Source organism: Falco cherrug, chromosome 6 (genome assembly GCF_023634085.1).
Source record: "Falco cherrug isolate bFalChe1 chromosome 6, bFalChe1.pri, whole genome shotgun sequence".
NCBI classification, from domain to species: domain Eukaryota; kingdom Metazoa; phylum Chordata; class Aves; order Falconiformes; family Falconidae; genus Falco; species Falco cherrug.
The window spans coordinates 17,829,927-17,844,781 of NC_073702.1; the positions used below are offsets into that span (position 1 = coordinate 17,829,927).

Here is a 14,855-nt window from a genome sequence, read left to right on the forward strand (position 1 = left end):
GCTGTGGAAACTGGGTGCTATTCTTTAGCTGGCAAATATATGCGTGCATCAGCATATGCTGACAAATGTTGGCAGTAGCAACCTGCTGTTTCCGATACAATGGAATTTATCTTTTAGCTGCCTTTCCTCCACATGTGCTTCATCAGTTCCTTTTTAGTTTTTTGATCTTCTCAATACAGAGGAAAGAACTGTCTAAATGAAATCTTATGTCCACTGAAATCATTAGAAAAAAAAAATCTTAAATTTCTCCCTCTGCAATGTAGATTGATTAACAAAATACTTCTCTACAAAAGCTCAAACTTGTGCTGCCAAAGCTGAAGCATAACTTGGAACCTCAAATCAAAGCAAAACTTATCTCTGGGAAACCCTGTCCAGCTGGGGACAATAACTGCTAGCACAACAAAACCAACCTCAGTGTTAAATATGGCCATACCATGCTTAAATATTTTTAGTAGGCTTTAGAAGATGTCCTCCAACCACGTTTTCTTCTTAAAGGATGAATAATAGAAATACAGAATTTTTCAAGCTAAGACAGATTGTAGCACTGCTGCTTCAACAGTCAATAAGCACATTGAGCAAAATCTTGCTGGAATAAGTTATCTCTCCTCTTAAGCTTATAACATTAGCTTTCAAGAAGAAAAAAAGAAAATACGGGAAAATATAATGTGTGGTATTAGCTTTAAACACCATGTCTGTATTATAATGCTGCAATATTAATATTAAAAATGTATGACTATGACATTATATAAATATGAAATGCGTCTTCGTTTTATCACTGTGATTCTTGTAAAATAGTCTAATGCATCTGTATCCAGCTACATGTTAAAAGGTTTCTTCAGGACGTTGTTTTATCCAAATGGTCTTATCTTTATGCCCAATACTGATTTTTTTCTTTTCTTGAATACTGCACATGATTTAATGAATTCTGCTATCTCAGGCAGAGAGGTTTCTGTCACTCACCAACCTCTCTAGGGACTGAGAGATGTAGTGGGTTAATGCACTGCATTAGTTAATAAGAAGCATCCCATCTCCTCTCTTGTAAACTTATCTATATCACTGGACTGGCCCAGAGTTAAATACAGTTCATATCCTTTGCTGAGGGAAAGGCTAATACAGTGTGTGTAGTGTGTCATAGGTTTAAAGATATTCTAGTACAGTTGTGCAGGGAAAACAGTGTCATTGTTGCCTGTTTTCCTCCTGGCCTTAGCTTATTTTGGTAATCTCCTTGGCTTTTCCAAAACTATTTTGAACTGAAATACTGCAAGAACTCATGTGTTTTTATGAAAGGACTGTGATTATGACTGGGTCTTAAACTCTGACATTAATTTAAGCTTAAGTCAAAATCAGTTGGTAATAAATAGCTTTAAATACACAGCCTACCTATTCCAGGCTTTTAGAACAAAGTAGAAGAGATTATTTCTTTTACACTTTTATTTGATAATAGTTTCATATTTGCTTTGTAAAGGCACAAGATAATGTCATTATGAGTTGTTGTAGAATTTGTTTTTACAAGGTTTAGGTGATTTTGAATTTTCTAGGATCTGACTTGGCTGATCTTTATTTTCTAGAATGCAGAATAGCAAGACATGGTTCCATTTTGTAGCACAATTAATGATGTTAAAATATAACAAAAAAATCCACTAGGCACTGAGAGATGTTGGCAGTTTAAGGGCACTCACACAGATACACAGACTTACACAACATTTAGGCATAACAAAATAGGCAGAATAGTAAAACCACTGGAGTAGTAATAATAATAACAAAAACTTTTGAAAAATGCAAACTACAGAAGGATGGAAAAAAATCCTTCGTTTTTTTTAGTTGTGTCCCTCTGTCCCACCCACCACCCCACCTGGCACCCAATTCTGGTCCTGCCACCCTTTCCTCTGCCAGACTCTGTAGGAACATCAATGGCTATGAGCTTGAGTGTCTAAAGCTGTAAACATCCTTTTGCTTTTACAAGATTTTTTCCCACATGGTAGTGCCTCTGAAAACAGCTGGTTAATTAGCAGTCACTGTCCCTGTTCTTGCTGAGTCTCTCCCCCTCAGCTGCTGAGTTTTCACATGTGTCTTGGTTTAGTATAGCTGCTCCTGAAGTCCTCTATCATCTTGTCTGAGCATGTAATTATAGTTGGACATTTCCAGTCTCTTGCTAGGAGCTTGATAGTTTATTATGAAGAATTACTGTAACTGACTGACAAACTAAGTCATCTGAAATGTAGCCAATAATGATTCTAACCATCATATAGTTGATTTACAGTTGATTTTTTCCCTTCTGTTTTGTTTTGGTTTTTTTGGGGTTTTTTTGTTTTTAAGGGCATGTGTCTTTCAAATATTTACAGTATGGTGGGCTTTTAAGGAGTGGCAGGCTGGGGTAAAGATTTTAGAGCTTTATTTAGTACTTTTGAGTGGAATTGGCTTTTCTAACATTTTTAATTTTTCTCAGAGAAATTAAATTTGCCTCTTGCAAGTTGAATCTGTTTGGAAGATCAAGAAGCTTGTGACCTTGCAGACTATGCACTCAGATTTCTCTTGCAATTTTTTTCAACATCTCATTGAAATTGTTATCTCTGGTTTAGGAATTTATGAAGAAACTGGAAGAGAAAAAGGCAGAACTGAATAAAGCAACAGGTATGGGAGAAGCTATCCTAGCTATCTGCCACCCAGACTCCATCACCACCATTAAGCACTGGATAACAATTATCAGAGCCAGGTTTGAAGAGGTTAGTATATGTCAAGCCATCTTCATTGCAACAGTTCATCTCTGATTGGAACAAAGCTGGCAACTAACATGGCAGTTACACTGGAAGGAAATGATCCAGCTGTTGAGAACTAAACATTTAAAATATCTGCAGTGATGGATGTTAATACCATGCTTCCCTAGGTTTTATTTCCAAACTTACAGGGCTTTAAGAACTAAAGCAGATGGTCAAGCTTCTTTCTTTGTATGTATAGATGGTCAAGCTTCTTTCTTTGTATGTATAGATGGTCAAGCTTCTTTCTTTGTATGTATTAAAGAAGATCCTGCCTGACACTTCCCGTGTGAAGAAAGGCAATAGTTTCTACGGAGAAACTTAAAAGTTACAAATGGAAGAAAATACAGGGCAAACTTGAAACATTTTCTAATTGCATTAGGGAGGATTTCAGTCCAACATATTCTTAACCTGGAAGATTTCCAAATGATTTAAGTGGCTACAAGTAGGTCTGAGAGGGTGTACCACACTCCCAGCTGCTAAGGTGGTATTTTCTGTGTATATTAAGTTTAAAAAAACCCAAAATACTGGTGTTAGCAAAGTATGGCTTCAGGAGTGCCCGGGAGGAATACAGACACCAAATCCTACGTGATTCACTAACTTAATACATATTGTTTGATAAAATTCTTGATATGTTGCCTGAATGTGCTGTTTATTGCATTTAACAGCACCTAATCCTGAATATCTGTGGAAAAAAATGTGTTGAACTGGAATTCAAGTTACCTAGCACCTTTGATAACCAAACACCAACACACCTGTTTTACATCTGGGTTTACTGTTAGTAGAGTAATTTTAAATACATTCTAAAGAATTTCAGATGTGCGCATACTCATGCATTGGTTATTTTATTAAGGTCTTAGCCTGGGCTAAACAACATCAACAGAGACTGGCAGGAGCTCTGGCTGGACTTATTGCTAATCAGGAATTGCTGGAAGCCTTGCTGTCCTGGTTGCAGTGGGCAGAGACTACACTTACTGAAAAAGATAAAGAGGTTATCCCCCAGGAGATTGAGGAAGTTAAAGCACTTATAGCTGAACATCAGGTAAGGCTTGTTAAGTGACATGCATCCTACATATTCCACAGATGGTGCTAACGTCTCCACTAGGCTTCATAATCAAGTGTGAATGTCCTTAGCTATTTTTTCTTCTGATAATCAAGTCCCTTTTCCAATACTCAGTTGTGTGTTTTGTATGCATATGATGTGCTTGTAGTTTATTCAACACAGAGGTAAAAAATTGAACAAAAATTCAGTGCCACATTATTCTAAAAGTAAGCCTACAGCTCCCCATAGGAACAAGGATAATAATGATTCTTAAAACCTCACATTAAATATATGATAGTGCTGCTGCCTAGTGTTGCAGTATGGCTTTACTGATTGGATTTAAAAAATATGTTTATGAAGTGCCAGAAGGAGCTGCTGGTGCAATGAATGCTCATAGACTTAGCCCAGCTTACACACCAGAGCTGTCTGTCTCACTTCTATGAACTGCAGTCTGAACAGCAAGGAACATCTGAGTACTCAGAGTCAAAATTCTGTCATATGTCACCTCACCGTACACAGTTGATAAAGGAGTTTGACAGAGTACTTTTTAGATTTAGCCTTCCTTTAACAAGCAGGCCACAGTGGTCTTAAAAGCTTATACTCCCATTTTTTGTCACCTACCAAACCTTTATCTGTGTTTTTTTTGTGAGGCTGGCATTGTAAGAGTCTTTCTGTGTCATTCTTGTAACGTTGGTGTTTTGCTATTGTATGTGTTTTTTCATTCCTGTGATCACTTTTGTGTATTTTTAATTAAAACCACCTCTGTCTGACTGCAGACATTCATGGAGGAAATGACCAGAAAACAACCTGATGTGGATAAAGTTACAAAGACTTATAAAAGAAAGGCACTTGAACCCAGTCCAGTACAATCTCATATTCCTGTCCTTGATAAGGGGAGAACAGGAAGTAAGTAATGAAGTCTTTCGGGCCAGGTTGCGCACACTATTGCTCTGTCTATAAAGATAACAGATTACTAATAATCTAATAGATTTGATTAGCTTCTAGTGGAACAGGGTGACATTCTCTTTGCTGATTTTCTAATTATCTCTCATTTTTCATTGTGAGGAAATTTCCCATGGCAGACATGTATTTTTAAATTTTGACTATACCTCTTGAATACCTGTTTTTAAAGTGTGCAGCCTTTCACGTGCTGTTAAACTTCCAAGAGTGTTCACGTGGTAAGTCTTTGCAAATCTACTACTATCTGAAAGTACAAGCAACTTCTTTTACATAAAGATGTAGAGCCCAAATTTTGCTCCTACTGATTATGAAATTATATGGATCCAATTAGAAAGTGTATTCAGTGAAGTTGAATGGAAAGTGAACCATCAAGTGAGGAAATAGCTTTCTGTATTTTTAGGTGTACTTACTCGTTGTGTTTTATACTTACCCATATGTGAAACCTGCTTCTAAAGTCAGGTTGTTTACTTTGCAACTCTCTGAGGGATTTGCAAAGATTTTATATAACCTTTGAAGCTTCACTAGTGCAGCTACTGCTAACTGCTTCTGCCAGACGAAAGGTACTTTAACCACCATCGTCCTTACCCAGCAATGGTGAATAAAATTAAATAAAAATCCCATTAGATGGAATCCTATCAGGGTATGGGCTCATTTGGGACAGGAAGGAGTAGTTTTAGGAAGGTCAAGTACCCTTCATGTGAATGTTTTTGTTGGAATCAGGTGAGACTTAAACATTTTACTATGTTTTAACAGGAAAGCGTTCCCCAACACCAGGCATATATCCATCAGCAGCCCAGACGCAAATCGAAACCAAGAATCCACGGGTAAACCTTTTAGTCAGCAAATGGCAGCAAGTCTGGCTTCTGGCCTTGGAAAGAAGAAGAAAACTTAATGATGCTTTGGACAGACTTGAAGAGGTCAGAAAAGGACTGTACAGAATATACATACTTTTTGCATACGGTTGTTACCATAGATTAAATTGCCAATACTGTAAATACTGTAAACAATTTCCATATTTGTTGTACTATATTGTATAATAGAGTTACCTGAAAACACTGTGCTTTAACGTGCTTTAAAAATGTTTATATAGGTCCTCAAAGAACCAGTTACTCAAAAGAATGCAGATGGTATCTGTCTCATTGATTTTTCTAGACCTATATCAGCTGAAGAAAGTTCTTTCTCTTTTTTTATTAAGCTAAGAGAATTTGCCAACTTTGATTTTGATATTTGGAGGAAAAAATACATGCGATGGATGAACCATAAGAAGTCTCGTGTGATGGACTTCTTTAGGAGGATTGATAAAGATCAGGATGGAAAGATAACAAGGCAGGAATTTATTGATGGAATTCTTTCTTCAAGTAAGTTTTAAAATTAACTTAATGTTGACCTTGGAACAAACATCTCATGAAGTCTGTCTATATAGTGTGCCCTATGCAGTTTATTGCATTATTAGGTCATAATTTCCCTATTGAAGTCATTAATTATGATTAATTTAAACTATAATTATTTTACTTGAAAATATTCCTAGATTCTAGAAACTCTTTCTAGTTCTTTTACATTATGAATCAGATTACAAATGTCACATTTATATTATTGGCTAATTTATAGTTTACAGGACTTGGATCTTCATTCTCACAGTACAGTAGCGACTTCAATAATGACTTTTCATTGATCAGTCAGAATAGTAAAATGTACATTATAAAACCAACACATAATTTTCAAAATCATTTCATATGATCATAGGAATTTTATTAAAGAACTTACATTGAATAGTTTCAATTACTGAAGGAAGCCACTGAGTTTCTGAAACTGTTGTTTACATGAACCATAAATCCATTGCATCTATAAAGCGGATCAAAATGTCAAGCAATCAGACTAGGAAGGGACTTCTCCTAGCTTTCCTGGTGGGCTGGTATTCCTTGGGTATGCACAGTTGGTGGTAACATTAAGGTTTCTACATCATGTCTGTGTGTGATCTTGTTTCCCTTTAGCAACTGACTCATAACAGATAAGGGCCTCCTACTTAAAATAATCCTTTATCTTCAGATCATGAAGACTTTTGCTTTGAGCAGTGAAGATTCAGAACTGGGCTGCTTTTAGCATCTCATGTTAAAGTTATTCAGTAGGAGAATTTTGTAGTGTATGTATTTCCCCCTGCTTTAGGAAATGCAGTAATACAGTCACTACATAAGGATGTCACTGTTTTATGTGAATTGACAGAAGTTGATGAAAAAAACCTGACACCACCAAGAGGTTAAAACAGCTTACTCATTTAACTCAGTATCAACTTCTTGTAACTGCTAAATACTCACGATACAGGCCCTGTTCACCATCTTGAAATTGTCTTTGACCATTACATAGAGAAACTCTGCATGGATTAATGTTCTGCTGCTGTGAACTTATCTAAAGAAGGATTTCACAAAATAGCATGCATGTTTTTGCAGTGGGAAGGCCTTGCATTCCAAATTTAATTAGCAATTCTCACTTGACCTTTCTTCATTAACAATTTGTCTTGTTCATCTCTGGTATTTTATGCACTTTGAGCGTCAAAATGTTAAAAAAAAAGCCAAAACACACATATATCTTACAGTTTAATCTGCGCTTTTGCTTCTGTATCTCTCCAAGCCCCACTATGATACTCAATTTAATCCACTATCTAGGTAACACTGGAGTTCCAGGTGTTTTTTCAGAAAGATTTCTTCAGTCTTCTAAATGTCCTTGGTTTTTTGATAGGCATTATCTGTCACCTAGTGCCTAAAACCCTTTTAATATTTGTGATAAAGCCTTTCATTGTAATAGGATTGAAAATCCAAAAAACTTAGCTTTTGTTGCCTTTTTCTTACAGAATTCCCAACAAGCAGACTTGAAATGAGTGCTGTTGCAGACATTTTTGATAGAGATGGTGATGGATATATTGACTACTATGAATTTGTAGCAGCTCTTCATCCAAACAAGGATGCATACAAGCCTCTCACAGATGCTGACAAAATTGAAGATGAGGTACATTCTCTGCTTTCTTAGATTGCTAATTCTGTTCTGCTGGGGTCATGTTCTTTAATAATGAATTCTATTTTCACTACTATATAATTTGATGTTTACCAGGTACAAAAATCTTTAGGCGTATGATACTTGCAGTAAAGTAATTATCCAGTTGTGGTTTTTTGCAGGTTACAAGGCAGGTAGCCAAGTGTAAATGTGCAAAACGGTTTCAAGTGGAACAGATTGGGGATAACAAGTACAGGGTAAGTTTTCTAAGGACCTTCTTGGTTCTTTCAGCTTAAAGATTCTCCCTATGACACGGTTTATGCAAGGAATTGGGCTATATTCATTTGCAGGTATTTGGTGTGACAATTACATGTTTTCTTATTTAAGCTTGTCTAAATTCTATGGGTTTGACTTGTTAGGAAATGCAGGCAAAAAATATAGGGAAATGCTGCTGCTTGTATTTATTTTTGCTGAAACTACTGAAACTGTTTTCAGTCTGGGAATTTTTAAAAGCTAACTGCATGTATACACACATGCTTGCATATATAAAACAGCTCCTTAAAAGCCAGTGTCTTTGCCTGGATATCCAAAGTGTTTAAACTGCAGCTGATTTTCTGTTAGTTTAATAAAAAGTGACTGATATTTTCCTCTTGTATTGTGTCATACTTCAAAAATCTTTTACCAAAGTGTATTCAATCACTTCTATCCTCCCTTGTCATTTTATTGGAGCATACTGATGCTTCTGAAGTGTTGTTAGATATCTGCAGAATGATTTTAGAGCACAGAAAAATAAATATCACACTGTAAAGAAAGATCTGCTACCCCTAGGTTCATTAACCAGAACAATTTCAGATGAAATATGCAGTATTTGATTAAGAGATTACTAAATACTTGTACATTATTTTAAAAGACCACAGAAACAGCAATGGGAAGGAAACAAAAGGCCTTGAAAATTTTCCAGGATTCGATCTCTGGATGGCTAGCTACCTGCTCATCTCTGAAGTAGATAATTGATTTAGAATGTCTAATGTGTTAGTTTGCATGTGTTCTAGAGTCATGTAGAGAATTTCCTGTTAACTAATCGTTTCTTTCTTCCATTTTTCATTTCTTATCAGTTCTTCCTGGGAAATCAGGTATAAACCAGTGGAATGTGTTATGAAGTTTCTTTTTTTCTTTTTTTTTCTTCCTTTTTTTTCTAACGCATAGTGATTTAAGCTTGCAGTGGTCAGTCTTTTTGCCATCCTTTCATCCTCAGCTAATTCATTGCTGGTCAGCTGTGATATTTCTTTTAATATTATGGAGCATTCCTTGTTTTAGAATCCCTCCTCTTCAATCTCTCACCTGCTTTCTTTGGCCATTTTCCTCATTAAGGAGATTACTTTTAAAGGAACCAGATAATGGTCAGCAACAATTCACATAGTAAAAGATCTTGAGCATTTAAACTGCAGTTTTAGAACCACTGTTTCCAGTTTTCAGTCTCCTAGTGAAATGCCTCAAAATTTGTGTTGTATTTTTTAGGCTATCAGATTAAAGGCTAGTCACAGTAAACAGATTCCAGTGTCATATCACTTATTTCTTGCAAATTAGGCAAAAAATACTTTCATTTTCAGGGACAAAAAATAGAATCCCTATGCAGTCAAGCAGACTCGTTAAGAACCTAGTTGATTGTTGGTGTTTTATGTACTAACACAGTGAATCATTAAATACATATTTTGAAAAGAGGCAAAAGAAACTTGTTCTAGTTAGACTACTCCCTCTCCTAAAGTGTTTTCAAAGAGCCATGGCAAGTCTATAATGTATTGGAGCTATGTTTAAGAATAATTTGTGTCATTTTGGTCACCAATCAGTCATACTTCAGTGGCACCATTCAGTGGTACAGGGAGGAAACGCTAACTAGTGCTTACTTACTCCTTACTACTGATACGCAGCCTCCTAAAGTGTTAAGTCATGCTTGCCTGGTGAGAATGGAAATACCTTACGCAAACCAGATCCCATTAGTATCTTATTCATGTACTTATCAAGGCAATTAATATGTATGATACACTCTGGGTATGCTAGTGTTAACAGTATTAGCCACTTTATATCTAGAGATGTTGAAAGTGTAGTTGCATTCTTATTTACTGGCAGAGCCTGGTGAAGTATAGAAGAATATCCACAGAGTGCAGTGGATAATCTTACCGCATGCCTCAAGCAACGTATCTAATAATTTAATATGTTTTCCACATATAGAACAAGAACAAGGCTCATTTGAAAAGACTGTTTGAAATTATGTAAATCCTCTTATCTGCCATCTGTCCTCTCAGATCTGGTAAAAATACAGCATTTTGGGGGAGTGTCTAACTTACTGATGCAGAACAACATCACAGTAAAAAGCACCTACGGCAAGTTAGCTGAGGCTTCTCTAGTGACGGTGATGTTATATGGCTGTTGTCAAGAACAGGCCTTTTTGTAGCTTAAACTAGACTTTCTTGACTTTTTACCTCTGATTGTTTGAAACTGAAATTTTGTTCAAGGGAAGTTGGTATTCAGACTGTTTCAAGAAGGAAACAGACTGAGTTACCATTAGGAAGAATGCCTTGATAGATACCTGTATTACTTTCCAGGAGTTCCACTGTCTGAATTAACCACAGCCTAGGTAGGCAGTTTCCAAAGGATACTGTATCTGACACTTGGTGTAGTTGTCTGATGGGGTCTAACTGAAGAATTAAGCTGAGATGGGAGAAAAATAAAGAAAAGAAAAAAAGATAGTATCTTTAGAACCTCTAGAAAGAAAAAATCTCTGCAGAAACAAGCCAATGAAAATAAATGGCATCAATTTGGATTTTTTTTGTTAAACTTTGGTCTATATATATATATTAGTGTTTTGTTCAGCACATATTGAATGCATTATTAAAAAGCCCTTAAAAATAATGCTCATGTGAATGTTCTTATTTATAACAAAAAATATTATTGAATTAAGTGACGAGCTTTGCTTTTGTTTGGTTCCTAGAAGTAATATTCCTTTAAACTTATTCTCTCTTCTTGGCTTAAGTAGTACCAAACAACTAAAATCATTTAACAGGTAGGGAGCACGTTTGTGTGGTTTGCATTTAAAGCATTTCAGTCCTCTCTGGAGCAAGTAGGTACAGTTGAACTATGGCCAGCCTTCTTCAAGCGTCAAAGATTGTCCCAAAGAGGTGTATTTGACTCCTGTTGGTTTCAGTGAGTGCTCTGCATGTTTGCGTGAGAGTGCACACTGGGCTTGGCCTGATGATCTGATATCAAATATTTTAGTGGCATTGGCCGAAAAGTACTGAATTCTTCTGGTTAGTTTTCATGAGATTGTGGGGTCAGCATTTTGGTCCTGTTTCCTTTGATCTGGATATCAACGGAGATACTGCATACAGGTTTTGTTATACCGGTTTCAAGAGCAAAACATATATTAGGCCTGGCCATCATCCCAGAGGAAGAATGGGCTGGTACAAGAGTTAGTATGAAACAGGTTTTTGTGCATCTCTGAATTGTGAGGAACTTCGGTGTGTAGACAGATGAGTGACAAACAGTTTATAATAAAGGACAATAAAGATAGCTATCAATCATTCATTGCTTCATGTTACCTTCCCCATATGCACCTCGCCATAGGTGAGCAAGTGTCAGTGCTATATCTGAAAATATCCCTTATACTGAATCAATTGACAGAACTGTGCAACACTCATAATGCATTGAATTTCCAGCCCACATACTGATTGCTTAAAGCGATGCTACCTTCCTTTCAGCTGGTATTATTAAAATCTAGATGGTTGCAGAAGAGAGTTTACTTAAGGTTTTAACAGTGAAATAATGCAAATAGGTCTTCATTAATGTGCACAAATGCAGATCGTAACTAATTAAATAATGTGTTACTAATTTTGCTTCCTTTATGAGCTCAGACATTTTAGAATCAAGCATAAAATTAAACTTGAGATTCTTTCTTACCGTCCTGCCATCTCCTTTGGATTAATGCAGCAGCATCTGATTTGAAATCTTAACAGCTTTAATAATCTGCATAAATAAACCTGATAAATTTTTTTTAGCATTTACTAATAATCAAATATTAAAATAAACTTTTTAAATTGATCTTTAACCTATCAGTGTTGAATGGCATCTGAATGACTGAGAACCTCAGACAGTTGTTTGATTTTTTTATTGCAGTTTGGTGACTCTCAGCAACTGCGCCTTGTTCGTATCCTAAGAAGTACAGTCATGGTTCGTGTTGGAGGTGGCTGGATGGCACTCGATGAGTTCTTAGTGAAAAATGATCCTTGCAGAGGTATGTAACACAACTGTTAAAATGGACATGTGGATAATTATTTGGATACAGTCACTGTTCATTGTCTCACAAAGGAGATAGAATTGTTTAAAATGCCAGTTCTGTAAACATCATCTCACTAAATGTCACGTAACGATCTGTTTTTTTGTGAACTTTAAATACCATGGTTAAGATCCTCTTCAGTTGCCCTGATGTACGTCTAGAATAACTGTGGTGTCTTCCTGCGCAGTTCCTCAGTGTTAGTGGTGTATTTAAGAATTGAATGTAGCCCAGACAGAGCTTATGGCACGTAAACTGATTGTGTAACTTGCCAGAAATAGCACACCGAAATGTCCAATAAAACCTTCTCAGCAAGAGAGTTTTAAGTCAATAAATCAAAATAAGGCAGTTGAAGAGTAACACCACCACCACAAAAAACTTCTCCGGCCAGTGGCTGTGCCCAGGCTTTCAGTTTCTGCTTTTGTAGCCCTGCCTTTTCATTGGCATCCTCCCCAGAACCACGTTGCAGAGCCCTGAGCCCTGTACAAAGCAAGTGGAAAACGCTGTGGTCAGGAGGACTTTGTGCTCTGGTGAAGCAGGAAGCGCTTTATCACTGTGCCCTCCAGGGCATTGTATCCAATGCATTGTTTTCTCAGTACACAGCAAGGTAATGGCATCGTAGTTTGTTGGAAAGGCTACTTCCTAGTGGGAAGGTCGGCTCTGCCTGGCACTGTTCATGGAGGAACAGCTGGTGATAGGAAAGAAGCCATTTGTGAAGGGAGTGGGGGAGAGACAAGTCAAATAGTAGCCCAAGTAATAGAATTGCAGAAAGTGTAATAATGACTGTGAGTGAGCTGATGGTCTATAACTAGGTAATTCTGTCCTATTAACTAGCAGCATTAAATTTTCTGTGTTTTTACCTCTTGGGTTCTGTAGAATCACAATCAATATTGTAATAGTGTGAGAACAGCACAGAGGAGTTCAGGGAGGCCAGTGAGCTAGTGAAGACAGAGACATCAATTGTCCCGTGGACCCTTACTCCAGTGTCAGCTATCACAGCTTCTGCTTTGGGACCAGGATTTCTAAACAGTTTGAAACAGACCTTGAGAGGGTGAAGAGCTTCTGTTTGTAGCAGTTGTCATTCTAAGTCAGGGATGTCAATTCCAAAAAGGAGCTACCACAAAATCCTGTTAAATCCAAAAAGAAGCTACCACAAAACTGCATTAGTTAAGGCCTAGAAACCTTTGTCTACAGGCTTAAAAGGTACCCATTAAACTTCTTATCATAGTATCATAAAAGAACTGTCATAACTTTGTGATCACATCTGTGGGTTTTTCAGAAGTATTAAAAAATTGTCCTTTTGCATACCAACATACTGCATATGTTGTTTGTAAAGAAATGTAGTAGTAATGCTACATTTGTTGGTGTTGAACCGTAGGTCTAACTGAAATTTAGCACCTGATTCTGCATCTGCTACTATAGGAAAGTCATCTTTGCCTGCAGAGCTATCCTTGCATTATAGCCTTCTGCCCGTACTCCTCAAAAGTGCAGGGCAGTGAAAAATGAAATGTCCCTCAAAATACCATACTTCATGGAAGGGTTAACTGAGTTCTGATGTATCCCAAACATTTTTCTCAGGCCTATTGACAGGTAGGCTGTTGCAATTCCTACTTGGCTTGAAACTGAGAGATACGATACTTAATAACTATCTAATTAATTTACTGGAATTCCTTATCACTGCTCTCAGATTAAGAGTCCTTTGGAACTTTATCCCCTGTTCTTTAATAAACTTTGTGTTCTGTGTATCTGTATAGTATTTGCTGTAGTACTTGATCCCTTTTTCACTGAAATACATGAGCAGATGAGTAAGGCAGCACAGCGGGTGGAAAGGAATACTGATCTCTGTAGAGTCATCCAGGCGCTAGACATTGTGGATTGGTACCTAATTCTAGTCACGTTGAAGTCAGTGATGCAGAACAGTCATTAATGTCAGTGGTGCAGGTTTGGGCTTTTCCTTAAGCACTTCACGTAGTAAATACGGTTTTCTACCAAAGGGTTTTTGTGTATTTAGATAAACCACATGTCAAAGAACTGTTGTCATAAACAGCTTTAAAAGTATTGGACCTAGTTATATAAAATCATTTTAGCTTATATTACTTCTTTATGTCAGCAGATAAATACTGTTGTTACAGTAGTACACCTGGGACTGCAGCCAAGTCTGTCCAAGTGCTATGTACTTTTTGCCTAGGAGACCTTTGAGAATTCACCTCGGAGTACTTAGAGACAGCTTTTGCTCTGAGTCCTGTCTTTTGGCCTGGTGCTCCCAAGTCTCTTGCCTATGCAGCTGCTGTACTTGATTTCTTCTCCTGCTAACGATTTTCTTTAATGTGACCCATGTCCTGTGTCATTTTTTCTAGTTCATCATCACGGGAGTAAAATGTTACGTTCGGAATCAAACTCTTCAATTACCACTCAGCCTACTATAGGTTGGCAAACCCCTCTCTTTGTCTCCTCCTCCTCCTCTTCTCCTTTCTCTTCATTTCCTTCCCACTTTTAAAATATATTTACTTTTAACAATATGCTTCACCCATCACATTTGGCTTAATGTGTTCCTAAATGGGCTGATGCTTTGCAGACTAATTTTTTTGACACGCTTGAAGAGTGTTTCAAAAACAATTGTCATTCACACTGACACAGTTAAATACTAATGTGTCATGCATCTATTCTTGCAGAACATTCTTTCACATGTGTGTTTGTATGTGTGTGTGAGTGCTTAGCCACCAATTACCTCATCATAGTTTGGATTTTATGTTCCTCATTGCATGTTGCCAAACTACATAACTTCATA

At 36.9% G+C, this 14,855-nt stretch overlaps 1 protein-coding gene across 9 annotated transcripts in view; it reads left to right on the forward strand.

Annotated features, from left to right (window-relative positions):
- Window positions 1-14,855, forward strand: part of DST (dystonin) — a 303,406-nt gene that overhangs the window by 281,970 nt on the left and 6,581 nt on the right. For 6 of the 9 annotated variants that reach the window (XM_055714785.1, XM_055714794.1, XM_055714787.1 and 3 more), the window contains 10 exons: window positions 2,580-2,723; window positions 3,607-3,795; window positions 4,572-4,701; window positions 5,509-5,672; window positions 5,951-6,113; window positions 7,601-7,755; window positions 7,923-7,997; window positions 8,856-8,873; window positions 11,911-12,028; window positions 14,425-14,493. In XM_055714785.1, coding sequence (XP_055570760.1) covers window positions 2,580-2,723; window positions 3,607-3,795; window positions 4,572-4,701; window positions 5,509-5,672; window positions 5,951-6,113; window positions 7,601-7,755; window positions 7,923-7,997; window positions 8,856-8,873; window positions 11,911-12,028; window positions 14,425-14,493 — 1,225 coding nt within the window. The remainder of the gene's footprint in view (window positions 1-2,579; window positions 2,724-3,606; window positions 3,796-4,571; window positions 4,702-5,508; window positions 5,673-5,950; window positions 6,114-7,600; window positions 7,756-7,922; window positions 7,998-8,855; window positions 8,874-11,910; window positions 12,029-14,424; window positions 14,494-14,855) is intronic. The other 3 variants (XM_055714788.1, XM_055714791.1, XM_055714792.1) reach the window with 2 other exon arrangements.